Raw genomic sequence first — 27196 nt, 5'->3', positions numbered from 1 at the left:
GTGCACTTGGGGGAAGGGGCGAAGAGGGGTGACGGGTCCGTGTGCACGTGGGGGAGGGCGCAGGGGAGGGGGTGACGGGTCCGTGTGCCCGTGGGGGAGGGGGCGAAGAGGGGTGACGGGCCCGTGTGCACTTGGGGGAAGGGGCGAAGAGGGGTGACGGGCCTGTGTGCACTTGGGGGAAGGGGCGAAGAGGGGTGACGGGCCCGTGTGCACGTGGGGGAGGAGGTGAAGAGGGGTGACGGCCCGTGTGCACTTGGGGAAGGGGTGCAGAGTGGGTGACGGGTTCGTGTGCACTTTGGTGGGGGCGCAGAGGGGCTGACGGTAGGGGAGCACCCTGGGAAGGTGAAGGACAGCGATCTGGGCAAGCAGCACGGAGAAGGGACAGAAAGGGGCTCAGCATAGAGATGGAGGAGGGGCGGATGACCGAAGGGTTAGACACCAGAGTCATAGTTTGTTTTTTATCTTCTACATTTATAGTGTCACACTTGGATTATGAAGACTCAGTAGTTTTCCGCTCTTTGTTGTATGCTGAAAATATTCTTTGGAACTTAATAATTTTCCACTCTTTCAATGTGCATTTATTAAGGATAGTGATTTTTATTTTTTATTTTGGCATCACCAAAGTTTTGTTTAAGCAGTTTGTCTAATAATACATTTTCTTTATGTGATCTTTTAACCTTGTGGGCTGTGAACTGAAGTTTCCCACTAAGTATGTGCTCCCTTTATCCTTTCTTAGTGAATGTTCAAGGATGGGCTGGATGACAGGGATGTTTTGTTCTAACAAAGCCCATCTGTTCAGGATGAATACATCACATAGAGCTGTTTACATGGGTGGCTATCCTTCATGATTTCCAGTGCCAGTAATTAGTTCTTAACTTCATATTTTCTGAGAGTCCAATGTGATGTTTGAGCAAAGAGAACTACTTGAGATCATTATGATTAAACCATGAGAGAGAAGTTGCTGAGGAGTATGAGATACGTCCTGTAATCTGTGGAGGTAGGGCTGGGAAGAGAAAGCCTGTTCCTGTGAGGGTGCTGGTGGTTGCATCCTGCGGCTTCTGCTGACCTCCTTGCCTGTCCCAACACACATGAACAGGGCTCCAGGGCAGTTGGGTAGGTGAGGACCAAGACTGTTTACACTAAGCACAGAACATAGGTGTCTCTCCCAAGAAGATGGGCACCCAGTGATGTGTCCTGAGCTTGGGGAAGGAAAAGAATAATGCAGAAGGGGGTTAAGGAACCGGGAGTGGGTGGGACACTGGGAAGCTCCAAAATAGGAGAAATGAAAATATCTGCCTGTCTTCACCTGGAGATCTATGCTCAGCAGGTACTAGCAGTGTCTTCAGTGTCTGATTTCAGTCACATGCTTACTGCTGCCAAGTGACATGTGGGTTTCACTAGGATAGGAAGACTTTCTGAAGAAACAGAAAAACCAAACTCTGGGTCTCCATGTTGAAGTTTATTGTCGATGCAAGTTTTGAAGAAAAGATTCATGGCAGCCATACTTCGCTTCAAAGGGGAAAAAACACTCCATTGATATTAAAAAAATCTAATAGAAACCGAAAGAAGAAAAGGGAGATCTGCACATAGATGAGGGCAGGAGTAAGCAGTAAAGGAGAACAAGACAAAGTTACATCAACTCGGGTACTTAGAACATCCAACCTCATCAGCTGGGGAAGCCCTGTGGAAACAGCTGGGCTGCAGTCCCGGTGGAGAGGCCTGGGCGGAGCGTCCTCCGTCCTCCCCTCAGCTGAAACTTCCCACTGACCATCCCCACGAGGGCTGTATTTATAGGGCACAGGACGGGGTCTGAAGTTAAACATTTGTTTGCCTACGTGCAGTTTGGAGTGAGCTGCATTTCTGCGTTATCACGTCTTTGCATCGTCAAGGAGTCTGGGCTGTGTTTGTTTGCCTCCCTCCCAGATTCCATCCCGGGGGTACAGCCCAGCCTGGAGCAGGAGGGGATGTAAGGCAAGACTTAACAGCTCTTGGCGTCCAGACCAGAAGGGCCCGTTCTGACCTGGAAGCCAGCTAATGTCCACTAACCAGGCTCCCGAGGTCACTCATGCAGCAGGAGTCTCACACACATCATTGTTTAGCCTGCCTGCGTTCGTGCAGGTCAGGGTGGAAGGTTCTGCGGGACAAATCACAGAAACCTCCATCCATATGATACAGTGTAGGAGTGCGGGAGGTGTCCCCATGTTTCAGTAGAAAGAGGACTCCCGATATGTATGGTTGTGGCACAAGAACATGTATTGATTCCAAGCCCTGAAAGGCATAGTCTCAACACTCAGGAGTGAGTTAAGAGTGATCTTGCCTCGGAAGGAAGCTCAGACAAGAAGGAAGATGAGCAGGAGTCAGGAATGCTTCTTTCTTAGAAGAAAAATTATATTCTCTGTTTATCGTTATGTCCTCTCCCTCTGAAATGCGATTTTAGACCCTACTAATGTTCAGCTCTCAAGTACCCTACCTAACACATTTGCTCACAGTCGCTCGTGGTGTTTTCTGAACCCTCTTCCATCTCTAGACAGATTCCATCTCATCATGAACCACTGACATCAAACTTGTGAAGCATTTCCATTGAATCGTTGGAAGGACTTCATGTTCAGATAGGGTTTGGAGATGGGGTGAGTACTATGGTTTCAATGAGGTAGGGTAGCAGGGATTTCCTAGGGACCAAAGCAGGATGCCCTGCCAATTCTCTATGAATAAGGACAAATTAATGTGCAGGAATTGCTGGAAAATCTTGGAAAATAAGATTGGTAATGGAAAATTTGATCTCCCTGACTTTATAATGCATTCCAACCTTAGCAAAGTGAGCCCGTGTGGATCTGGCCTCAAAATATTAATTACTTGGAATAAAGTGGGAGAATGCAGAAACTGATCATGAAAATCAAGGTTGCATTCATTTAATCCACATGATGGGATGGGTTTTCTTCCACAGTTGCTTTTTAAAAATGAAATCAGGGGCGCCTGGGTGGCTCAGTTGGTGAAGTGTCTGCTTCAGCTCAAGTCATGATCTCACGGTCCTAGGTTCCAGTCCCACATCGGGCTCCCTGCTCTGCGGGGAGCCTGCTTCTCCCTCTGCCTGCCACTTCCCCTGCTTGTGCTCTCTCTGTCAAATAAATAAATAAAATCTTAAAAAAAAAGGAACTCAACCTAAATGTCTAACAGGAGTTTTAAAAATAGCTCACAACACATACATTCCAGAGACCTTACGTTACTGGATTTGTAAAGAATCGTTCAGTGGCTGCCTCTAAGCACAGTGACTTCTCTGAGGAGCTTCGTGTGCTCCTATGCTCTGGGCAAGATGCAATCTGAGTGCTGGTGTGAAGTATGGTGCATTCATGGTTTGATAGATTCTGGCAAGACAGACCCTGCCTAGAGTCGCAGTGATACCGTCAACCATCACCAAAATGTGGGCTTCTCACTCAACTGCAAACAGGACTCATTATTACATTCTTTATTTTTATGTATATAAGGAAAAATAACTTTATATTTCACTGATTACTGAATAAATGTTATTAATACAGTTGTATTTATAGACATGTCCATGTAAATTAATTTTCCTACTTGGCTCATTTTTCACGTATTTTCCTACGTGGCTCATTTTTCATGTAATTTTACAAAATATTTTGTATTCTAGTTTTATCACACACACAGTTATATGTACACATGTGTGTGCACTTTGATCTATTTTAGTTATAATCTTTATACAGTGAAATAGAAATCTTTACTTCATGCTATCATGTTTTTAATTTTATTTTGGAAGTCTTCCCTTATTCTGTCATTATAAAATATTCTGTTCATTTTAGTCTGAGTATCATATTGTTTGATATACTTCACATGTTCTATCTTCTTGAACTCACCTCTGTGTCAATGTATAATGGTCCTGTTTCTTGTTATAATTTCTGAGTTAAAGTCTGTTTTGTCTGATGTAAGTATAGCTACCTCTGCTCTCTCAGGATTGCCGTTGACCTGGAATATGTTTTCCTATCCCACCACTTTGGGTCTGTATGTGTCTTTAAAGCTGAAGCAAATCTTTTGTAGGTAGGGTATATTTGGGTAATTTTTTTTTTTTTAAGATTTATTTATTTATTTGAGAGTGAGAATGAGAGAGAGTACATGAGAGGGGGGAGGGTCAGAGGGAGAAGCAGACTCCCTGCTGAGCAGGGAGTCCAATGCGGGACTCGATCCTGGGACTCCAGGATCATGACCTGAGCCGAAGGCAGTCGCTTAACCAACTGAGCCACCCAGGCACCCTATTTGGGTAATTTTTTTTAATGCAGTCACCCACACTGCCTTTTTTTTTTTTTTTTAAGATTTTATTTATTTATTTGACAGAGAGAGACACAGCAAGAGAGGGAACACAAGCAGGGGGAGTGGGAGAGGGAGAAGCAGGCTTCCCACCGAGCAGGGAGCCCGATGCGGGGCTCGATCCCAGGACCCTGGGACCATGACCTGAGCCGAAGGCAGATGCTTAACGACTGAGCCACCAACGCACCCCCACTCTGCCTTTTCATTGTAGAATTTATCCACTCATGTCTTAGATAATTATTATAGACAAGGACTCACTAATGCCATCTCATTCTTTTCTTGATGTTCTGCAGGTCTCGTGTTGCGCTTTCTTTGTGTATTGATGATTTTCTGTAGTGGTGTGCTTTGATTCCTGTCTTTGTATCTTCTGTGTATCTACTGTTGCTTTGTGGTCATCGTAAGACTTACATAAAACATCATCTAGATATAACAGTCTAATGTAAGCTGATAAGCAACTTAACTTTCCCCCATATGTTCTACATTTTTGATGTCACAATTTATTTTTCACATTGTGTGTCCTTTAAAAATTATGGTGGCTATAGTTATTCTCAGTACTTTTGTCCTTTAACCTTGATGCTGGAAGTAAGTTAATGTATCACCATATAATAGGATTGCAGTATTCTGAATTTGGGTATATAACTACATTATATGCTTATTTTATTATTTTTTTAAAATATTTTATTTATTTGTCCAAGAGAGAGAGAGCGCACAAGCGGGGGCATAGGGCACAAAGGAAGAGCCAATGTCCTAATTACCACGTTTTTAAAAGTTAAGGCTTCTGTTCTGTCCTCCATCCCTGAGGGAGCAGCAGAGGGAGAGGGAGAAGCAGCAGGGAGCCCGATGCGCGGGACTCGATCCCAGAACCCTGGGATGATGACCTGAGCCAAAGGCAGACGCTCAACCAACTGAGCCACCCAGGTGCCCTTTAAATTTTTTAAAAAACAGATTTATTTATTTATTATTTTAAAGATTTTCTTTATTTGACAGAGAGCACAAGTAGGCAGAGCGGCAGGCAGAGGGAGAGGGAGAAGCAGGCTCCCCGCGGAGCAGGGAGCCTGATGCGGGGCTCAGTCCCAGGACTCTGGGATCATGACCTGAGCCGAAGGCAGACACTTACCCGACTGAGCCACCCAGGTGCCCAAAACAGATGTATTTTTTTATTTGAAAGAGCGAGAACATGAGTGGCGGGAAGGGCAGAGGGCAGAGGGAGAGAGAATCTCAAGCAGTTTCCCTGCTGAGCTTTGAGGCCAGTGTGGGGCTAGATCTCACGACCCTGAGATCAGGATGGGAGACAAAATCAAGAGTTGGATACTTAACCGACTGAGCCACCCAGGCACCCATGTTCTTTTAAATCTTGTCAGACTTTGGTCAAAAAACAAATAAATCTTGCATTTGCTGTATCCTCTCTCATACCTTTTCTACGTATAGTCGTGCTCTGCACTTCTTGTCTCCTCTTGGGGGCTGTGGAATTTCTGATTGTGGGCCTTCTCTTGATACTGCAAAGCCAGACCAGGTGCTGACAGCCTTCCTTTTGCTTTCCCTAGTGTGGTGCTGAATGCTCCCGTTTTGTGTTGACGCACAGTCCCACAGAGTTGGGCCGGCGTTGTCTGCATGCTCTCTAGCCTTCTGCAAGGCTCACTCTGGACGCAGTTGGGAGCGCACTTGGAGCTGACCGCCAGCTTGAGAGATGTGTGGGTGATGTGCACTGAGCACTGGGGGGTTCAGAGGTGTAGTGTCCCTGGCAGCTCATGAACAGGCTTCCTGATGGAGTCTGCAGTGCAGTTAGTAGGATCTGCATCTCTTCCGTTGCCCCGTTAAGACCTCCACCTGCTCGTTTCACAGGGGCTTCCCAGCCCCAGGTCATGCAGCACACCCCGGTGTTGTAGGGAGTGTAGGAAGGCCTGGGTTTCTTTGGCCAGAGGAGCAGGTCACTCACTTAGATGCTCTCCCTTCCTCCCAAGGGAGAAAACATGGGTCAGGATGTGCCACTGAGATGTGCCATTTTGGGAGAATGGTGATCCAGTTAAAGTGAAACTGTTACTCTTACCCTTTTTAATGCACCTAGTCTTCGATGACTTTTTTTTTTTTAAAGACCCCATTTATTTATTTGACAGAGAGAGACAGTGAGAGAGGGAACACAAGCAGGGGGAGTGGGAGAGGGAGAAGCAGGCTTCCTGTGAGCAGGGAGCCCGATGTGGGACTCGATCCCGGGACCCCAGGATCATGACCTGAGCCGAAGGCAGACGCTTAACGACTGAGCCACCCAGGGGCCCAAAGATTTTATTTATTTATTTGACAGAGAGAGACAGCGAGAGAGGGAACACAAGCAGGGGGAGTGGGAGAGGGAGAAGCAGGCTTCCTGTGAGCAGGGAGCCCGATGCGGGGCTCGATCCCAGGACCCTGGGATCATGACCTGAGCCGAAGGCGGACGCTCAACGACGGAGCCCCCCAGGCGCCCCTCGATGACTTCTTTTTATTTCCTTGCTCCAACAGTGTGCTGGAACTTCTCTGCTGGGCTCCCGAATTTCCACAAAGGTCCTCTCATGCTGGGTGATTGTCTAATCAGTGTTCTTTGAGAGGAAGACAGTAGAAAAGTATCCTGGCATGTTGATGAAGTCTGTTTCTTCAGAAAGTAATCTTTTTTTATAATAACAGTTGGAGCCCTTTCACAGGAAGGCAAGAAAGAGGGCATGAAGGGAAGGTTTTATGTTTGACTGCATGAAAATTTTAAGTAAAAGATCCAGGAAAACCTGAGAAGTCTGCTATAGACATGGCTCTGTGCAACTTATCAGTCATGTTGAGCTCACTGCTCAGCGAGTCAGAAGATCACGTAAAGAAAGCAAGGATGCTGCTGATAAAAGACTAACTGGTTGAACAAGGTTTTACTGGTTAATATGAAAAATCTAATGTCTTTACAAACTACATATTGAAATAATGTAAAATTATTTAACAAGGACTGAAGAATATTTTCAGTATATAATACTGAAAAACACTGAGGCCTCATGACAATAAATTTTGAGGGGGAAGTAATTTATTTTTTTTATTTCTTTTTTAAAGATTTTATTTATTTATTTGAGAGAGAATGAGATAGAGCATGAGAGGGGGGAGGGTCAGAGGGAGAAGCAGACTCCCCGCCGAGCAGGGAGCCCGATGCGGGACTCGATCCCGGGACTCCAGGATCATGACCCGAGCCGAAGGCAGTCGCTTAACCAACTGAGCCACCCAGGCGCCCGAGGGGGAAGTAATTTAAAACAATTTTAAAAACATGGTAATTAGGACACTGGCTCTGCCTTTGTGCCCTATGCTGCTGTTAAGGCTTCTGTTCTGTCCTCCATCCCTGATGACCCCACTGATTCTTGTCTAGATCACTCTTATTTTGCTATTATGTCTTTATGAGCCCACTGGATCCACCTGCCCCCCATCCTTTATTTAACTCTCATTCGACCTTACTTTCTCTGACTCGTTCTGTCTCCCTTGTTGTTCTCCCTCTTTGATGTGTTCTTTCCTCCATATCCCACACCTGACTAGACATCCATACGGATGTACTGAAGATACCCTCCTAGGAAGAGCCCACTTTCCAGTGACACACTGGGAATGTAAACATACCATGCCAGACACAGCACGGAAGGTGAAATATGGAACAGGAGACGTTGGTGGCCCCCCCCCCCGCAGCCCTGGGACCTTCCTGAGGCAGCCTGAAGGGCGGGCCTGAGAAACAGCAGGGCGCAGCTCCCAGGAGAACAGAAAAGGGGTCTCAGGAGAGGACTGGGGTCTGTAGAATGCTAGGACCAGGAGTGGCATGGCACCTGGGGGATGGTCTGGAGGGCCAACAGGGTTGATGGTGGTGAAAGGCAATAATCCACTTCCCTAATTGTGACTTGTCATAGCATTGGGACAGGAGACAGTGAAGAGCCCAAAGGCAGAAAGTCCAAACAGGGATAGCTTCCCATCCATTTTAACTAGAAACAAAGTGAGTTAGACCTGGCGGCGGAACAGCCAGTGTCCTGAGCCTCTCGGGGGTCTCCCTGCTGATGGTATGGACAGGTGCGTGGACTGTGCTATCTGCTGGGACTCCTGCAACCAGGTGTGAAGAATGGGTGGGGAGGGGAGGTACCAGTGAATGCAGGATTTGAGTCTCAAAGACAGGAGCACCTGGTCCACTTGGGTGGTACCTTTGCTCCAGCAAATCTGCTTCTAGCTCAACAGGAAGCTATAGGGCGGGTAGTGTTGGTCAAAGAGGGGCCTCCCCCAGGAAGGGGCAGGGGCAGTGTGGCTTGGGTGAGGTGGTGCTGGGCCTTGAGAAACACGTAGCCAGTGTGAGCAGTCCATGCCCCACCTACCCTATTCAGGTGTTTCTGCACCTGCCCCTTCCTCCACCAGTATGTATCACCTCACACTTTTGCTTTGGGGTTTTGCTTCCAAGTAGCTTTGGTCCTTTCCCCTAGTGGAGAATTCAGAATCCTTGATCCCCCAACCTACAGGCTTTCCACCACATAGCTCTATAACTCCTCACCATTCTGCCCCAACCTAACACTCTCACTCAGAGCCCCATCCCTGGTGCCCACAGCTCCCACATCTCTGGACTGTTCAGACCCTGGATTCTAGTCTTCCCTTCTCCAGAGCCCCTGCAAGTCCCACAGGCCTGACCCCACAATTCTGGTTTCACTTCTCCCAGGCTCCCCAGTGGGCGTGCTCTGTGGGTCTTTACTGCACTGCTGAGCTGGCGCTTTCTACCTCATGTGCCCTCTAAGACATCACACACCCTGATCCCACAAGCCCTGACATGTGCATGTGCACGGAGGAGATCTGAGAACACGTGCCTGTGTTCTGACAGTCACGTGTGCACCTTCCACACTGATCACATACTCTCAGACACCATAATGACCCATGCCTTCTAAAGTCACAGAAACAACAAGGAAACATGACTGTATACAGGTCATAGAATCACCATATGCCCTCTGCCCACACACACAATTGCTGACACAGTCCTCAAAGGAAAACCCGGCTGTGCCCATGTGTGCTTTGATAATAGGGTATTTCACCCTTGGACATCAACATGGAAGCCCAGGGCTGAGGCGGCCAGGCATTTGGCACAGGAATGAAATGCATGCTGACCTCCATCAGAACCCAGCACAACTGGTTTGTATGGCTGACCTATGGGTGTTTGATATGAACACAGTACCAAGAAATTAAGTTAGGGAAGTGTAGATAATTAAGCCCATGAGAAAGTATCAAAGTTTTAATGTGATTCCAACTTGTAAACTGGAGAATATAAATAGTTACTATTTTCAAAATTCTGACAAATATATTATGCATTAAAAATAGAGATGAATCATTCTTCGGTTTAAAATGTCTCCAGGTGAATTATTTCCGTTTTGGCCCTGAGTAGCTTGTCCTGGACCAACTAACCAGTGACAGCAGTGAAACCTTACTAAAGTACACAAGCAACTGCTCAGAGGTACTGAAGTGTAGCCTGTTCAGATGACTTGATACAGTCTGAGAAAAGGGAAGCTCGACGATGTGATTTTCATATTCATACTGGCTTTTTCTACTGAAGCATTTGGAAATGAACACTATGGAAGGACAGTCCAGAGAAATAGGCAGCTTTTCTTGACTGAGAACAAAATCAGCTGGAAATTTGTTCAAGCAAAATATTGAGGCTTCTGCTTCCAGGTAAGATGTTGAGCAGAGACAAGACAGAGAACAGGAGGGCGCCTGGGTGGCTCAGTTGGTTAAGCGACTGCCTTCAGCTCAGGTCATGATCCTGGAGTCCCTGGATCGAGTCCCGCATCAGCCTCCCTGCTCGGCAGGGAGTCTGCTTTGCCCTCTGACCCTCCCCCCTCTCATGTGTGCTCTCTCTCTCTCTCATTCTGTCTCAAAAAAAAAAAAAAAAAAAGAGAACAGGAAATTAGATGTTTTAAATTCAGAGATTTGTAAAACCGGAGAGGACTATAAGAACCAGGAAGAGACCATCTGATTTCCACACTTGGGGGAATTTGCTTAGTATAGACACTGAAAATCATGGGCAAAAAAATCACTATGAGGAAATAACAAGTAGATGGATATATAAATATGTGGACTGACATAGGCTGATTGAAATATAGAGAATCTCCAATGTTGGGATCCTTTTCCCCATAGGTTTTTAGGTGGGGATAAAGAAGAAAAGAAAGTGTTTTGTCTTCTCAGTTTATACTACTTTGGAAGGTGTTTTCAGTAAATCTAGAGGAATGACCTGAAAGACATGAATGTCTGAATGAAATCAAAGCTGCCACCTAGCCTGAGTCTATTTCAATTCCTGGATGGAAGAAGTGATGTTTCCTCACTCTAAGAGAATAATAAACTTGTCTGGGTAAAACCACATCAACTTCAGTCTCCTTTTTTTGAAGACAATGTGTGAAATTAAAAAATTAAAAAATACAAAAATATCTTTGTAAAGCAGCAGGAAAGGTGATGGGAAAAAAAGACACAATGAACAAATCCACATCTATCTTTAGATTGGAGTTAGGAGGAAAATTTATAATATTACTACACAAAATAGAAGTTATAAGAAACATGAGAAGATGGAGAAATTCAATAGTTCTAGGTTTGGGAAGCTATGTCCTGTTGGTGACATTAATGGGTGAGTTTAAGACTTTACACACAGAAAACAAATTAGTGTGAGGACACATCAATAATATCTTCAAACCAAAGGGCAGAGATAAAGTGAGGATTGACAAGGCATTGCATACTCACTCAACGTTACAAGTTAATCATAAGCATCTGCATTCTCTTTCTTGCCACATGTGAACAAGGATGACTAATCATACTCAAGCGAGTGAAGACCAATGACTCGGCCTGTCCTCTGGCCTCCCGGCTTTCTGCATTTGCCTGTGGGGGGAACCGGGAGGCACAGGTCTCCTCGGTTGGGTGATGTGTGCGTCCGTGGCTGTTGTGTCAGGGATATGGGCAAGGCTGGGTTGCCTCTGCTTCAGCCCTCGGCTGTGCCAGACTGTGGTTTTTGCCACTAGCAGACGTTAGCGTGAATGTGCTAGGCATTCTGGAAATAGGATACTCCAAATATCCTCAGTCTCTTTCATGTCCTAGTTCTCACCGAACACAACGCTTTGGCAACAAAATTCTCTTGTCTTCCTAGGAATGATTTTTTCTCCAGTCACTTCTTGTTTTAGCAGATTTCTTCTGCATGCCAAATGAGTTGCTAAATTGAATGAGTGCATAGTGATTACAGATCTAGACTTTCCTGCACAACTGGCTTGTTTAAAGGATAAATGAAAGTATTTCTGCATTGATTACAGACATATTTTCTCTGACGTAACTTCTCCATTTTGTTTGACGGAACTGTGGATGAAAATTCTTCCACACTCACTTCATTTACATCCTTCCGTGTCAGTCCATTATCTAAAGGTTTTGTCATATAGATGACCCACATATGGATTCTCTCCACTTTGGATTACCTTCAGTTGAGTGAAGTAATAAGGATGAATAAATGCTCTCCCACACTGATTATAAATATGGTGTTTCTTGAGTATTTGAGCCCTCAAGAGTGTTTGTAGTTTGAAGCTATAGGTGGTGAATCTTCCACATTTATTACCTTTACATGTATTTTCTCGTGTTGTCTAAGGTTAAAATATTTACTGAAGGCTTTCCCGCATACAAAACATTTATATGGTTTCTCTCCAGTGTGGATTCTCTTATGCAATCTAAAGTTATAGCTTCTATTGAAGGCTTTGCCACATACATTGCATTCATACGGTTTCTCACCGGTATGAGTTCTCTCATGTCGTCTAAGGACAGAAGAGTGATTGAAAGCTTTCCCACATAGGTGACATTCATACGGTTTCTCTCCAGTGTGAGTTCTCTCATGTCGTTTAAGGACAGAAGAATCAGTAAAGGCTTTCCAACACAGATGACATTCATACGGTTTCTCTCCAGTGTGGGTTCTCTCGTGTCGTCTAAGGACAGAAGATTCAGTGAAAGCTTTCCCACACAGATGACATTCGTATGGTTTCTCTCCAGTGTGAGTTCTCTCATGTTTTCTGAGGTGAGAACAGTGGGTGAACGCCTTCCCACACAGATGACACTCATATGGTTTCTCTCCATTATGAGTTCGCTCATGTTGTCTAAGGTAAGAAGTTTTACTGAATGTCTTCCCGCATAGATGGCACCCATATGGTTTCTCTCCAAAGTGAGTTCTTTCATGTTTGTTAAGGTCAGAACAGTGGGTGAAGGCTTTCCCACATAGATGGCATCCATGGGGTTTTTTCCTGGTGTGAATCATCTCGTGTCGCCTAAGGTTATAACTCTTACTGAAGGCTTTCCCACATAGATGGCATCCATATGATTTCTCTCCCGTGTGCGTTCTCTCATGCTTCCTAAGGTCAGAGCAATGAGTGAAGGCTTTCCCACACAGATGGCATCCATGTGGTTTCACTCCAGTGTGAATCATCTCGTGTCGCCTAAGGTTGGAACTTTTTCCAAAGGCCTTCCCACATTCATGACATTCAAATGTTTTCTCTCCATTTTGAGTATTATTGGTTTGTCTATGGGCAGAGCTTTGAATAAAGGCATTCCCACGTTGATGACATTTGTATGATTTACTTGTAGTGTGACTCTGCTTATGTGTATTAAAAGATGTCAAATAACTGCTGTCTTTTCCACATTCTCTGCTGATATAGGGATTCTTTCCCATTTTAGGTACCACATATTGAGTCCATGTTAGTATTTCAGTAAAATTGTCTCTGAAATCATTGCATTCAAAAGGATCCTCTTGAGTGTGAGATCTCTGCTTTTTGAAAGGAAATGAGAGACTGTTAAAAATTCCCTCACATTTATTCCTTCCCTCCTTCATCTACATATAAATTCTACAGTCATCATTCAGTGATAGAGTCCGACAACATTGTCTCAAGATTAGTTACATAAACAGGGGGTATTCCTCTCCAGCAAGCATAGAGATTTTCTTTTTTGTAGCATCCCAAATGCAGAGATATCTGATTAAAGACATTATTATGTGTCAAATGTTAGGTATGTAAGTCATGATCACGCAGCTGTCTGTTTACAAGACCTCAGGTTATGGTTCTGACTTTAGATTAATTTCTTCCCTAAAATCAAACTAACCAAAACTTCCTGCTGTGCAAACCCTTGATTCCAACTTAAATTATGGTTGGGTAATTGTGCCCAATTCCTTACTTATTCAATACCCACATCATTTGGAAACACAGGTTCATTCCCTTAAAGCTTACCATTTCACTGATTAATGTTGTGTCCTTCTTGCAGATATGTTGCATGAATATCATTTCTTGTTTTTTAAGATCATCTTCCCTATCTGAAATGATTGGGGAAAAAATTGCCATAGTGACTGATGGAATTAAAATGTTGAAGACACTAAATGCTCGTTGGGTATGTTTCAAATACTGACAGAGATGGGAAAGAATGTCAAATTAAGGAATACCATAAGGAGAAGAAACACAAAGGACATCAACAGTTGACCTTTTCAGGACTGAAATATGAGAAAAATAAGATGGAGATGGTAAGTTGGAGAGGAAAAGAGAGGGAAAATCTTCATAGAAGAGAATCATGGAAAGGGACATTTTGTGTATTTTAACTCCAATAAGTACATAACTATTACCTTCCCACAGACAGAACAGAAATTGACACCTGTTAAGTAGAATGACAATATCTGAAAAAATTTTCCCCTATCATACTGTTTTATTTTTTTAAAAAGCCACTAAATTTCATTTGATGATTCTTATGGCCTACTCACTCACTGACTAGGCTCTTACTGTAGCTCACCTGGACTCTGGCATTGCAGCAAACCTCTCTCTTCTTTTGAAAGGTGCTCTCCTGGTTCCAAGTGGGAAATCGTATCTGATTTGTAGAGTTGTCTGCCTGTTCATAGAAAAAAGATAATTGAATATTGACTTCTGTGCTCAACACTGAATGATCATCAATATAGGACCAACTAATGAGAAAGAATAAGGTAACCTCTGAAAGTCATCCCAGGTAAGAGTATGTTGAAAACAACATGGACAGTCCTTCACCAACAGAAGTTTAACTCTTGACTTTTCCCAAAGACATTAAGGACCTATCATTGTTGATGCCTAACTAAGTTCCGAGATAAACTGTGTAATCTTCAATATTTTAACACAGTGAGAAGATACAAGTTCTCACAGTGTTTGAATAGTATATCCTAAATGAATCCAATAATACAACCCCACCAGAAAAATCTTGGTTCTACATGGAAAACCATTTGTCTGTTGTTTTTTTTTTTAAGATTTATTTATTTTAGAGAGACTGGGGGCGGGGGAGGGGGAGAGGGAGAGAGAAACTTAAGCAGATTCTGCACTGAGCATGGAGCCCGATTTGGGCTCAATCCCACGACCCTGAGATCATGACCTGAGATGAAACAAAGAGTCGGATACTCAACCGACTGAGCCACCCAGGTGCCCCTGTTTTTTTTTTTTTTAAATACTGTGGTCTGATCAGTCCCCATAGGAAAAAAAAAAAGTCAGTATATTTACTTACCAATTCAAAAATAATGAGTTCCCACCACTGTTTGGTTGTTGTGGAGACTGAGTAGTAAGAAAGACATGAAATTCTAGTGGGATGACAAATAAAAGTAAAATGTGAAGAAGATTGCTGTGAGGTAGTTGTGGGTAAGAAAGAAGACAGTCTTCAGAAATCACAGAAATGAGCAATCTTTTCCACACAGCTGTTGAATGAATGAGTGAACGGACATATACATACATCATAAACACTAAGAGACTCACCAATTGAGACCAGGTGACTGATGTTCTCCAGCATCACATCTCTGAAGAGTTTTCTCTGGGACCTGTCCAGCAGGGTCCACTCTTCCTGAGTGAAGTCTACAGCTACATCCTCAAAGGTCACCGATTCCTAGAAGATGATGGACGTTGTTTTCAGACAGGGCCATCTCTGCCAATACTCAGGGGAGGTTGGTACAGGGGATGGCACTAAGGAAGTGGGGGCTGCATGTACAAAGAGCTCACTCAGGATGTTGGCCTCAGTCCGTTTTCAGTGCACACCTTGGACACTGGACTTTCAGATATACCCAGACACACACTCAAAGTACATATATTTCATTATAGAGATACCAAATGAGATGTGGATATAACCTGTGGATTTCCCAATAAACTTGTAATTAAGACTTCCAGATCATGAGTATAAAAGTCTCTCTGGAAAACTTAAAACTAAAACACTAGTCTCCACCAATTTCAAATAAATCTATGGACTCATTACACAACCTGCCACTTTTTAAGAACTTTGATTAGATTACTCCCTTATATGACCTCAGTTTCACCATCCATGAAATGGTGTAATGACCTTTTATGAGTTCTTAAAGATCCAGTGACATAGTAAATGTCAATAGCAAACATTTCTTAAACACAACTTCTAGTTTTATTATCCAATAACTGTCAGAGTATTGAAGCAATCTCCATAGTTCTGCAAAACTGAACAGAATTCACACAGGATATGAGATCAGCAGCACATACTTTTATCTTCACATTACAGGTGTTCATTATAAAGTGTAAGCCTAAGTGGTTCATGAGCATAAGCCAGAGGCTCTGAGACTTCCGTAATGAAGGATATTATTATCCCCGACCCTTCTATTGCATGAGGCCCTTCACATATCAGTTATCATTGTGCTTTTCTTTATCTTGTCTCTCTGTTCAAGTATGCTTAAAGCCATTTTATTGTTCTCATCTCTTCAGCTCATCAAAAATTTCCAGAGGTCCTTAGGTTTTATTTTACCTCCTATACTCCTTTTCCTGAATTACACTCAAAGTTAAGAAAACAATACTCCCTATACATTGTTTCCAGTTACCAAACTTGAACTAAGGGAAATTACAAAGAGGGGAAAAAAGAATCCCCTCATTTGGGACAAGGGAAGTAATGAATTTTAGTTTTATAAGTTTCAAAAAGTACAAATACATTCTATCAAAACTTTTAAGAAGTTTACATTTGAAAAAAAAAAAAAGAATGACTCCACATTGGCTTCTCTGGCATGACCATCATTTATTTTCCCTCAATAGTAATTAGCACCCCCCACCCGCACCGCACCAGCACATATAATACTGGATTGACCGAGCTCACGTGTGGGAACATCTGCCTTCCTATTGGGTTGTAAAGTTTTACTCCTTATTCATCTCTATCACCTGCATTGACCTGAATCCTAAGCCCATTACAGTCAATAAAATGGTTAATGAATGAATTTTTGGTGCCGACTAGGGCATGGGATGGATATGAAAAAAAACTCTCATCTCTCCTGAAAATACAGGGCATTAACCGAGGCTGAGATATCTTAGCATAACATTGGGAAAGAGATTACCACGTGATGAGTCCTTGACCAAACAGGACCATTCCACAGTTCATGGAAAGCTTAAAGTTCAGATCCTTGAAACACTTAAGTGTACTTAGAACACGAATGCTTGTAGATTTATGTCCACATGATGGCAACAGACATGCTATTTCAGTAGAAAGAATAACTCCCTACTCACTTGTGAGTCCATTCTTAGTAGCTCGGTTGTCAAGTGTCTTCTGGATTTTCACTCATACACAGTCTCACCAATAGGAGGCAAAGCTGAGGAAGGAGAAAGGAACCATGACAATCCAGCTGCCCACAATTTCCATACCCACTCGTTACGAAGCTCCACTCCTTCACCTGGAAGTAATCCCCAGCAGAACCGACAGAAACATGCAGTGTGCTCCAAAGGAAATGGGGAGGGGAGGACAGCTCTCCAAAGTTAAGGCTCTCTTGTTGCTTGAAGAGAAGATAGAAGTACCCTCAATTTAGGAAGAATGTGAAAAGCCAATTCCCTCCTGATTCCAAAACAGGATTTCTGGCATCTGCCAAACGTATAAGCATTGTGAAATTTCTCAGACTTAGGTATTAGTTTATTAGCAGTTTCTCTAACTCCTCCTCAGCCCTCTGGTGTCTCACTCTATCCCTATTCTTCCCTGTCCCAGCCCTCTCTCTGGATACACATATCATCCATCATTGTCTCCTCCAAGGAAGGTCTCCAGCAGTACCACTCCAACACTGACCTTTAGATTTGTTCTGAATGGGTTTGGTTATGAAACAAGATTATTAAGAATGCATTTTATGGGGATGCCTGGGTGGCTCAGTCGGTTGAGCATCTGACTTCAGCTCAGGTCATGATTCCGGGGTCCTGGGATGGAACCCCGCATCATCAGGCTCCCTGCTCAGGGGGGAGTCTGCCCCTCCCTCTCCCTCTGCCCCTCCCTCTGCTCGTGCTCTTGCTCTCTCTAATGAATAAATAAAAAATCTTTTAAAAAATGTATTTTATGGTAAGATTAATTTAGTGACTTACTTCATTTTGAGCGATCAAAGACACCCATCTTACAAATTTACCCTTTAAAATCCCCTGCATCAGAAAATTACAGGAATATGTGGGTTACAGCACAACGTCAAGTCCAACAATCTTTACAGGGTAGTACTTCCAAAAATTATAGAATGAAAGGATTTTAGGAGGACGTTTATTTACTCTAGCTAAAGTTTTAGAAAATTGCACTGAAATCTGCATTAGCTGCAACTTCCCTGAATTTCGTTGTTTGATTTTGTGTATCTGTGTATCTGTGAAAGCATTTATAAATTGTAAATCCTCCCCTAAAACATCCATAGTAAGTAAATGTATTTCATGAGCAAGTGATAATAATGAGTCATAAAGAGAAGTAGGTTTAACTTACCCATTTGTATCTCACGTCAAGAAAAGATAAAGTTTTATTTTATGTGATTCTGTGCTTGTGAGATATACATAATTTGTTCATTTCTTCCTCAAAAGAATTCTGCTAATTATGATTTCATTATTAATTTAATAAATGCCATCATCAGAGTTTCAGGAAGCTTTAGTAGTATGACAAAACTCCATGCATGCCAGCATATACATGCACAGAAGCACATTAGAAAAGTGTTACGGGCAGAACTTGAATTTTCCTTTGCCTTTCTCCTACTCTCAAATTTTAAGTGTTACACATCACACCTAGATTTTACCTGGAATAGTACCCCTAACATTAACAATCAGAGGCCCCACCCTGTTTTTACAACCCACCTGTCCTTGCTTTTTCACAGAATTAGATCCTGTGTCCAAGTTCTCTACTGCATGAGAACCACAGCATTGCCCCAATTTCCAAACGTTAACCTCCAGCCCTCCTCATTTTTACTGCCCAGTTTAATTGTTACTCACTTCCATAGATATTTACCCAGACTAATGTTATTTATGTCTTTTTACTATGTCTGCTCGTAGGAGGCAAAGCTGAGGAAGGAGGCCCCAACAGAAGGTGACTCCACATACCTGCCTATTCCATGACTGTACGTGGTGACACAGGACCGAGACGCTGACCCTCCTGTCTACGTCAAGTCACAACTCGTAGTAGCTTCCAAATGTATCTGGCAACACCATTCTTGTTTGGTAACTAATAAATCTTTGATGCTCCTTAAATATTTCAAACCTCCATGCCTTTGAACTCACACATTCTGATTTCTCCCCTCACTTTCCAAAAAATGAGATTTTTTCCTAAGTAAATGAATTAATAACTTGACAGATTCTTATTTTTCTTTTTGACAGATGATTTCCAGAGTGAATGATCACTGTAAGCACTGATTTTACTATAAATAGGATATTTTTCCATTTTATTGTGGCAAAATACACACAATATAACATTTACCATCCTAATCTTTTTTTTTAATTGTATTTTTTAAGTAATTTCTACACCCAACGTGGGGCTTGAACTTACAACCCTGAGATCAAGACTCACACGGTCCACTGACTGAGCCAGCGGGCGCCCCCCACCCTAATCATTTTTAAGTGTATAGTCCAATGATGTTAATACATTCATAATGTTGTGCAATTATCACCACCATCTATCTCCAGAACTTTTTCCATCTTCTAAACCATTAAACAACTCCCATTCCTCTTCCCACCCTCACCTTCTGACAACCATGGAATTTCTACTTTTATCTCTAAATAGTGTATGTTTTAAACTGATGGTAAAAGAATAAAAATTCTAAAATCTTAAGACATTTCTTTATAGAATACACTGTTTCTGAGGAAAAATCATGTAATATATATTCCTTTTAGGTAGGATGCCATAAGGAATGCTTTGTCATTTTCTTTAACATTTTAATATTCTGACAGTAAAAGATCTTTAGTATGTATTATTTTAGTAGTAAAACGTTAGTTGATGAACTTTTCATTTTCATGTATCTTTGATGTGTTCTTTCTTTTTAAGATTTTATTTATTTGAGAGAGAGAGAGCACAAGCAGGGGAAGGGGCAGAGGGGGAGGGAGAAGCAGGCTCCCCACTGAGCAGGGAGCGCGATGTGGGGCTCGATCCCACGACCCTGGGATCATGACCTGAGCTGAAGGCAGACGCTTAACCCACTGAGCCACACAGACGCCCCCTTTGATGTGTTCTATGTCTTTTGTTGTTGTTGTTGTTCTATGTCTTTTTAACCTATTTACTGCAACATTTGTACTTGAGAATAAGTGATGATCTCCTTTTGTCATTAATAAATGTTCCAAGTCAACTAAGAACAAAGACTGTACCAGACAGTGAAATTACATGGATGAATAAAGCAGAAAGATCATCCTTGTGGAGGTAAGTCTAGTTTAGAAGAGATTAAAGAAATAATGACAAGAATATTCTCTGTACAAATACTAAAGCATTTCATTTGTGGAGGTGGGGAAACACTATTAAAATGCACAAGTAATTTATCTGACACCTTAAAATTTAGTTGGGAAAGCATTAGAAAGTTTAGCAAAGATAGAAATAGGTTCAGCCCCCACCCCCCCATGAGGGAGCAAGTGTAACACTGTAGACACACTGCAGAGCCTGCTGTGCCCCAGGAGGCCAGGACACACTGCAGGCAGAGTTATGGGATGCACCTGAGATGGAGGCAAGCAAGCAGATTTCAGGGATCAACGGCATTGTAACGGGACTGGTCTTTTAATAAAAAAGATTTTATTTATTTATTTGAGACACAGAGAGAGTGTGCATGAGAGAGAATGAATATGCGGAGGGGCAGAGGGAGAGGGAGAAGTGGACTCCCTGCTGAGCAGGGAGCCCGATGCGGGACTCGATCCCAGTACCCTGAGATCATGACCTGAGCCAAAGGCAGACACTTAACCGACTGAACCACCCAGGCACCCCTTTAATTTTTAAAGCTAATAGGAATCCACTGGAGAACTGAAAGCAAGAAACAAATAGATTTGTGTCTGTAAATGAGTCTTGCTGCAGAATGCAGTAAAACAAAGGCTTGATTAATTTTAAGAATAATACATTTGTCTGGCATAGGGTATTGATAGTGAAACTGGTGGGGCAGGTGGAAGCATATGAGAGCAAAAGAAAAGGAAGTAGCAACAAAATAATGAATTTTAAAATTTATCAGTTACTGAACCCTATGAGTCACACTTTGTGCTAATTATGTCAGGCTGTGCATGCACTTAAAAAAATATTTTTGGGTCACCTGGGTGGCTCAGTCGGTTAAGCCTTTGGCTCAGGCCATGATCTCAGGGGCCTGGGATCGAGTCCTGCATCAGGCTCCCTGCTCAGCGGGGAGTCTGCTTCTCCCTCTGCCCCCTCACAGCCCCGCTCGTGCTCTCTCTCAAATAAAATCTTAAAAAAAAAATATTTTCCTCTCTCAATGCATTTAAAATACAATAAAGACATAAATATTAATTTGCAATACTATGTTACTGTATAACCTAAAGATATTTTATTAGAGAAGTAAACTTTGTACTTGGCTTGGGCACAGTGTAGTCTGTACCAAGAACTGTTCCAAGTTTTAAGTCTCTGGATAAGAGTTAAGGCCAAAACTTTCAGTGAGCTTAAAAACATTTATAAACCAAGAAAAGGAAAAAGGAAACAAGACTTTTGAGTTTTCAAATGTTTACAAATAAAGCATATATTTATAAAAGTTATAAGAATAAAAGAAGTAAATAAATTTTAAAGAATGAAATGAAAAAACAGATTTGACAGAAATGAATAGAAGTTTGCACAGTGAAATCAAGCAGTTACCAAGGACTTATGAAAAAAATAACACTGGCAAATAAAGCAGACCATATATTCGTTTAAAAGCAGTAATTTAAGAGGTAAGAGGGGTGCCTGGGTGGCTCAGCCTGTTAAGCGTCTGCCTTCGGCTCAGGTCATGATCCCAGCGTCCTGGGATCAAGTCCCGCATCGGGCTCCATGCTCAGTGGGGAGCCTGCTTCTCCCTCTCCCTCTGCCTGCCTGTCTGCCTACTTGTGATCTCTCTCTCTGTCAAATAAATAAATAAAATCTTTAAAAAAAGGTAAGAAAAACAGGAATTCTATTCTTACTGTGTATGTAGGATAAATGGATTAATTTCCAAGAAAATGTTGTGAATATTCATTCACAAAGAACAATGTGATTAGCCAATTTCAATATATAATTTATGTATATCACATTCCATCTATAAAATGGATTTGTGATTTCTCTCAATATGTTAAAGTACTTACACAACTTGTCAAGTTAGTTTAGTGCAATAATGAGAGATTCAATCGTAGAAAACAATCTTCATTAAATTATTTTATTTTATTATTTTAAAGATTTTATTTATTTATTTGAGAGGAGAGAGATCACAGAGGGAGAGGGAGAAGCAGACTCCCGGCTGAGCAGGGAGCCCGATGTGCGACTTGGTCCCAGGACGCTGGAATCATGACCTGAGCCGAAGGCAGATGCTTAATTGACTGAGCCACCCAGGCGTCCCTTAAATAATTTTAAATATCGCAATAATTAGATCACATCAACAGATCCTTATAAAAACACTTGACCTTTCAAAATAATTGAGAATCTTTAAAATTCATGTCAACTAGTGGGGAATACTTCTTGTTTATCAAGGAAACCTCAGCAAACATATTCAGCAGCAAAGAAGCAGTCCCACTCAAGTTAAGGCTGAGAAGAGGGGGCTGGCCAGGGTTGCTGCCACTCACCACTGCCCAGGATGCTTGAGTCAGGACAAAGAGAAACAGACAGGAAACACAAACACAGAGTCAAGGAACTGGAACCGCAGCTACTCTCAGAAGAGATGACTTCAAATTCCAAAGAACAGAAGAATCCTTAATGATCATACCTAATACAAATATTTTCAGAAGTGGACAGATCTATGCTTAATATACTGAAATCAGTACTTTCTGTTTAGTTACAGTAATTTAAAAACTAAGCAAACACAAAAAAAAGTCTACTTACAACAGCAAAATATTATGGCTCCCATTTGAAATCATTTTGTATACCCATGTAAATATGTTTTAAGAACTTTTTGAGGACACAAAATGACAGGAGTAAAGCCTATCAAATCAATTCTTAAACTAAAGGACACTGTGACATAAAAACCTCAGTGACTATAGAAATTTGGTGCAATCCAAATTTAAAAGTAACACGTGGTGGGACACCTGGGTGGCTCAGCTGGTTAAGTGTCTGCCTTCACTGAGGTCATGATCCGGGGTCCTGGGATCGAGTCCCACATCGGGCTCCTTGTTCAGTGGGGAGCCTGCTTCTCCCTCTGCCTCTGCCCCTCCCTCCTGCTTGTGCTCTCTCTCTCTGTCTCTCTGACAAGTAAATAAATAAAATATTAAAAAAAAAAGTAACATGGTATTGCACATAAAAACTGAGAATTACCTTAAAAGTCAATTTTGTGTCGATTTTGATTTTGGGTGACAATATAGCCAAAACAATTTGGAATAGAAAAAAAATGAAGGTAGGTCAAATTACCTCTGACGATACATTATCTGAAGCTTTAACACAATTCAAGTTAATTAAAATAAACAATAATCAATGATACAATATTAGAAATAAGTGGAATAAAGTATTTTTTAATGTGAAATAGGTGATGCCTTCCACAGGAAAAATGAAAAGCAAAGGGCATGAAGAAAGGATTGTGGTTTCATTATAAGAACAAAGTATGTGTCTGTGTATATATGATTTTTTTTTTACGATTTTATATTTATTTGACAGTGAGAGAGACAGCGAGAGAGGGAACACAAGCAAGGGGAGTGGGAGAGGGAGAAGCAGGCTTCCCACAGAGCAGGGAGCCCAATGTGGGGCTCGATCCCAGGACCCTGGGATCATGACCCGAGCCGAAGGCAGACGCTTAACGACTGAGCCACCCAGGCGCCCCTATATATGATTAAACTACAAAATAAAAAATAGTGTGTAAATGCACATGAGAAATGAATTACAAAAACATTTAATATTGTATCTCTATAAAAATAAAATACATTCAGTCTCTTACGTAATTAGTAAAATGGAAATAAAGAGTTGTCATTTCATCCAAATCTACACGTATGTATGTACATAATGAATTCCTGGCTTTTGCAGAGGGGGAACCTCGTGAGTTGGTCATGGATAAAGATTTTTTTGCAATTCTGGGGGGCCATCAGGCCAGAATCTATCACAACATGAAAGGTGCCATCTCTTGGCCCAGCAAATTCCCAACTTACCCAGACTGTAGGAACCTTCAGAAACCTGCAGAGGAATCGACTCTTTGCTGATCCATTAAAAGTAATGGCGTGTTGGGATCGATGTGCTGTGAACAATTTTAAAATCCTTTTTATGTTAATATATTTAGGTTGATTTTAAATAGCAATTAGTGAATAAAACACTCATCATGTGTTGAAGTGCCATCTCAATTTGTCATGGCTATCAGTTTGTAATCTCTCCCTTCTATTGCAAATAACTAATATTTCTAGCTCAAATGCACACATTCACTTTGTTAAGCTTCAAATACATTATACAATCAGGTACAAGTTTCCCCTTATTGGTATTCTTTTCCAGGATTTTTCTGGTATTCTTGAGATTAATTCACTTTGATCCTGGTGTGAAAAGAGATAACGGTACATCCAGATTTGGTCCTTATACAATACCTACTGGCAAACCTTACTGATACCGTGGTGCCCGGTCCTTGTCTCTAACCAGTGTCTGGGCATGAAGCACTTCTCATGAAGATCCCCTAAATGGAGCCACCTCACAAGTTCCACGTCGATTAGTCACAGAGAGATAGAACTGGTCTGGAGTCAGGAGAGTACGGAGGGAAAGTCATGAGTGGGTGAGGAAATGTGTCAGGCAGGATACCTGGGAGTCAGAGATTAGTATGTCCTAAAAACAGCAATTTAGGAAGAAGGGAGAATAATCAACAGATAAGTGAACTCTTTCCAGAGGAAGAGTCATCATCATCTTTCTCCTACTCTGAGCCTCTCTCAGGCAAGATCAGTCTTGAGATGTTACTCCTTAATTTGGAAAATGTGCCATTCAGGTCTTTGAATAACTTGTCCCACTCCTGGGCTCCAACACTCACGTGGGGAGGAAATCAGCATGTGGAATAGGTGGTCCTCTGCGGTCTACTAAAGCACCAGGGAACAGGGATGATACACTTGCAGATGGAGAGGAACAAGTGTCTGCCCTTGCTTCTTAATACCCCTGAACCCTGGTGAAGCCGACCGGTCACCTGGCATTCAGAGGAACAGGAGTCTGTGTGACCCTCCCTTTCAAGTCACAATCCTTGCAGTCTCTTGCAGTATAGGCTGAACACAGGATCACCAAGGGAGGATGTGGAGCTCTCCTCTTCTCCTGTCTCTGAGCTCCCAGGCTCTCTCCCACCCATTGACACCCATCGCACTTTGCCCTCCCATCCTAGAACCAAGGTTTACCAAGAGATGTATCTGTTCTGTGCTTGTTTTAAAATTCTTGGTTTTTCCCTTCCCAACTGCCTTGTGCTCTGTGTGTGTGTTTTGGGTCAGGTAGAGATGAGAGAAGGAGAGGCTAGTGGAGACTAAACCATCACTGGCCTTATGCATGCGCTGGCTTGCATTCAGTGTTGGCAAGGCTTGCCCTTCTCATCCCTGCCCCTGAGGATTCCAGCCGGTATTCCATCCTCCTGAGCAAGAGCAACTTCTCTATTTCATGGTTTTACTCACATTGATTAAAAGCTTTTAATTTCTTTTTTTCCAGAGTATCACATCAATACATCAGAAAATGTATTGTTAAGAAGACCTAATTATTGGCATGGGAAAACATACAAAGTCAAGTATGGAAGTACCTTTGAGCAATGTATTTATTATGATCAAATGAGACATGTTAGAACAAAGTTCCAGAATGATGTAGCCCATCCTACAATTTTTGTTTTTTGTTTTGGAAATTTGAAGAAATCATATACTTAGTTGGAAACTTTAGCTCTCAGATCATATAATTAAAAGATCACGGGGCGTCTGGGGGCTCAGTCCTTAAGCGTCTGCCTTGCTCAGGTCGTGATCCCAGGGTCCGGGGATCGAGCCGCATCGGGCTCCCTGCTCGGCGGGAAGCCTGCTTCTCCCTCCCCCACCCCCCCTGCTTGTGTTCCCTCTCTCGCTGTGTCTCTCTGTGTCAAATAAATACATAAATAAAATCTTAAAAAAAAAAAAGATCACGTAAGTGGGGCGCCTGGGTGGCTCAGCTGGTTAGACGTCTGCCTTCAGCTCAGGTCATGATCCCAGAGTCCTGGGATCGAATCCGGCATCGGGCTCCCTGCTCCGCGGGGAGCCTGCTTCTCCCCCTCCCTCTCCCTCTGCTCATGGGAGCTCTAAATAAATAAAATCTTTTATTTATTTATTTTTAAAGATTTTATTTATTTATCTGAGACAGAGAGAATGAGAGACAGAGAGCATGAGAGGGAGGAGGGTCAGAGGGAGAAGCAGACTCCCCGCCGAGCAGGGAGCCCGATGCGGGACTCGATCCCGGGACTCCAGGATCATGACCTGAGCCGAAGGCAGTCGCTCAATCAACTGAGCCACCCAGGCGCCCCTAAATAAAATCTTTTAAAAAACTACATAAAAGAAGAAAAGAAGGTGTTGAATATTAGACCACCCGTGTAAACCTGGTTTTGAATGCGAAGACAAAAATCATCAATAGATCCAACAACTGCACACAGAAACACTGTAACATTATTTACTAATCGACAAAGAACGCTTTCAGTATATAAATACAGGAAAAGCACTGTGGACTCGTCTCTGAATGTGACTTAATTGATTTAATGGGGAAAGCAATTTAGAACTTTAAAAACGTATCGAACGCGTCTGCAATGTCCCTTCCATCGCCCGCCGCCGCCGGAGGTCAGAGTCTCACTGGGTGGTGCCTATTCCCGTGCTGATCTGTCTTCACAGGCTGTGCGGTTTTCCCCAGGCCACTTTCTTCTCACCTTCACTGCTTCTTCAAAGCCCCGGTAACCACCCAGCTCCCGTCCTCCGCGTAACTCCGCGTTAAGCCCTTGCCGCCCCTTCCTGGTCCCCTCTCCTTGTCTTTCCTCCTCGCGCTCCCGACACACCGCGACACTCCCCGCGACGGAGGAGCCCCCTTCCCGCGGGACCGGGCACGAGAACACACCGTCACACACAGCCCGGGGAGCAGGTCTGCGGCGCAAGGACACGGGGTGTCACTGGCCGGGCTCACGGGCCTCCCCGAGGCGGTGACGGCGCCCCCGGCCGCGGGAGGGCTCGGGGCGACTTCGACCGGAAACAGACTCGGACTACGGGACCAGGGAGCGGAGGGACCGGCGCCCCGAGTGTCTCAGGGCAACGCCGAACTCCCCGCGGGTCTCACGGGCGGCTGCGGGGCCTGTGACGCCCGCAGGAATCCTCGGACCCCGGGCGTGGAGAACAGAGCCAGCAAGAGGCTGAGGAGCCCGGGTTTAAACCTCCAAGACCAGAGTTCACTTACCAGAGGACCTTCGCTTCCGGAAATCCTCTTCCGGGTTAGGAGGAAATTACGTGGAGGGCGGGGCCTTTGTCCGGGAGCGGCGAGGCGAGCCAGGGGCGGGGCCGTGCGGGAGTGCGATCAACGTGGGGCGGGGCCGGTT

The 27196-nt window shown here is 43.2% G+C and overlaps 1 protein-coding gene and 1 long non-coding RNA gene across 2 annotated transcripts in view; one reads left to right on the top strand and one right to left on the bottom strand.

Annotated features, from left to right (window-relative positions):
- The window catches only part of LOC123323341, a 6884-nt gene extending 978 nt beyond the window's left edge, over nt 1–5906 (top strand). Inside the window, exons 2-3 of the long non-coding RNA XR_006539349.1 lie at nt 2528–2627; nt 5862–5906. This is a non-coding gene — a long non-coding RNA (uncharacterized LOC123323341). The remainder of the gene's footprint in view (nt 1–2527; nt 2628–5861) is intronic.
- A 5207-nt stretch (nt 5907–11113) lies between these two features.
- Nucleotides 11114–14135, bottom strand: ZNF596 (zinc finger protein 596). Its single transcript, XM_044912794.1, has 4 exons — nt 14104–14135; nt 13554–13636; nt 12076–13099; nt 11114–11184 (listed from the first exon to the last, which is right to left on the bottom strand). The coding sequence occupies exons 2-4, from the start codon at nt 13605–13607 to the stop codon at nt 11114–11116; spliced, it is 1149 nt and encodes a 382-aa protein (XP_044768729.1). The 5' UTR covers nt 13608–13636; nt 14104–14135.
- Nucleotides 14136–27196: the final 13061 nt, after the last annotated feature.

The sequence above is a fragment of the Neomonachus schauinslandi genome, chromosome 2 (assembly GCF_002201575.2).
Source record: "Neomonachus schauinslandi chromosome 2, ASM220157v2, whole genome shotgun sequence".
NCBI lineage: Eukaryota > Metazoa > Chordata > Mammalia > Carnivora > Phocidae > Neomonachus > Neomonachus schauinslandi.
Note: the sequence above shows the minus strand (reverse complement) of the source record. Positions and strands in the feature narration are given on the sequence as shown.

What these genes read in the sequence shown, in the direction of transcription:
- ZNF596 (XM_044912794.1), bottom strand. Translation starts at nt 13,607, where the DNA reads ATGATATTCATGCAACATATCTGCAAGAAGGACACAACATTAATCAGT. An exon ending in CAACATTAATCAGTGAAATG is followed by an intron (nt 13,100 to 13,553) that starts GTAAGCTTTAAG and finishes CCTTTCAAAAAG; the next exon opens with CAGAGATCTCACACTCAAGA. An exon ending in ACATGAGAGAACTCATACCG is followed by an intron (nt 11,185 to 12,075) that starts GTGAGAAACCGT and finishes TTCCCCCCACAG; the next exon opens with GCAAATGCAGAAAGCCGGGA.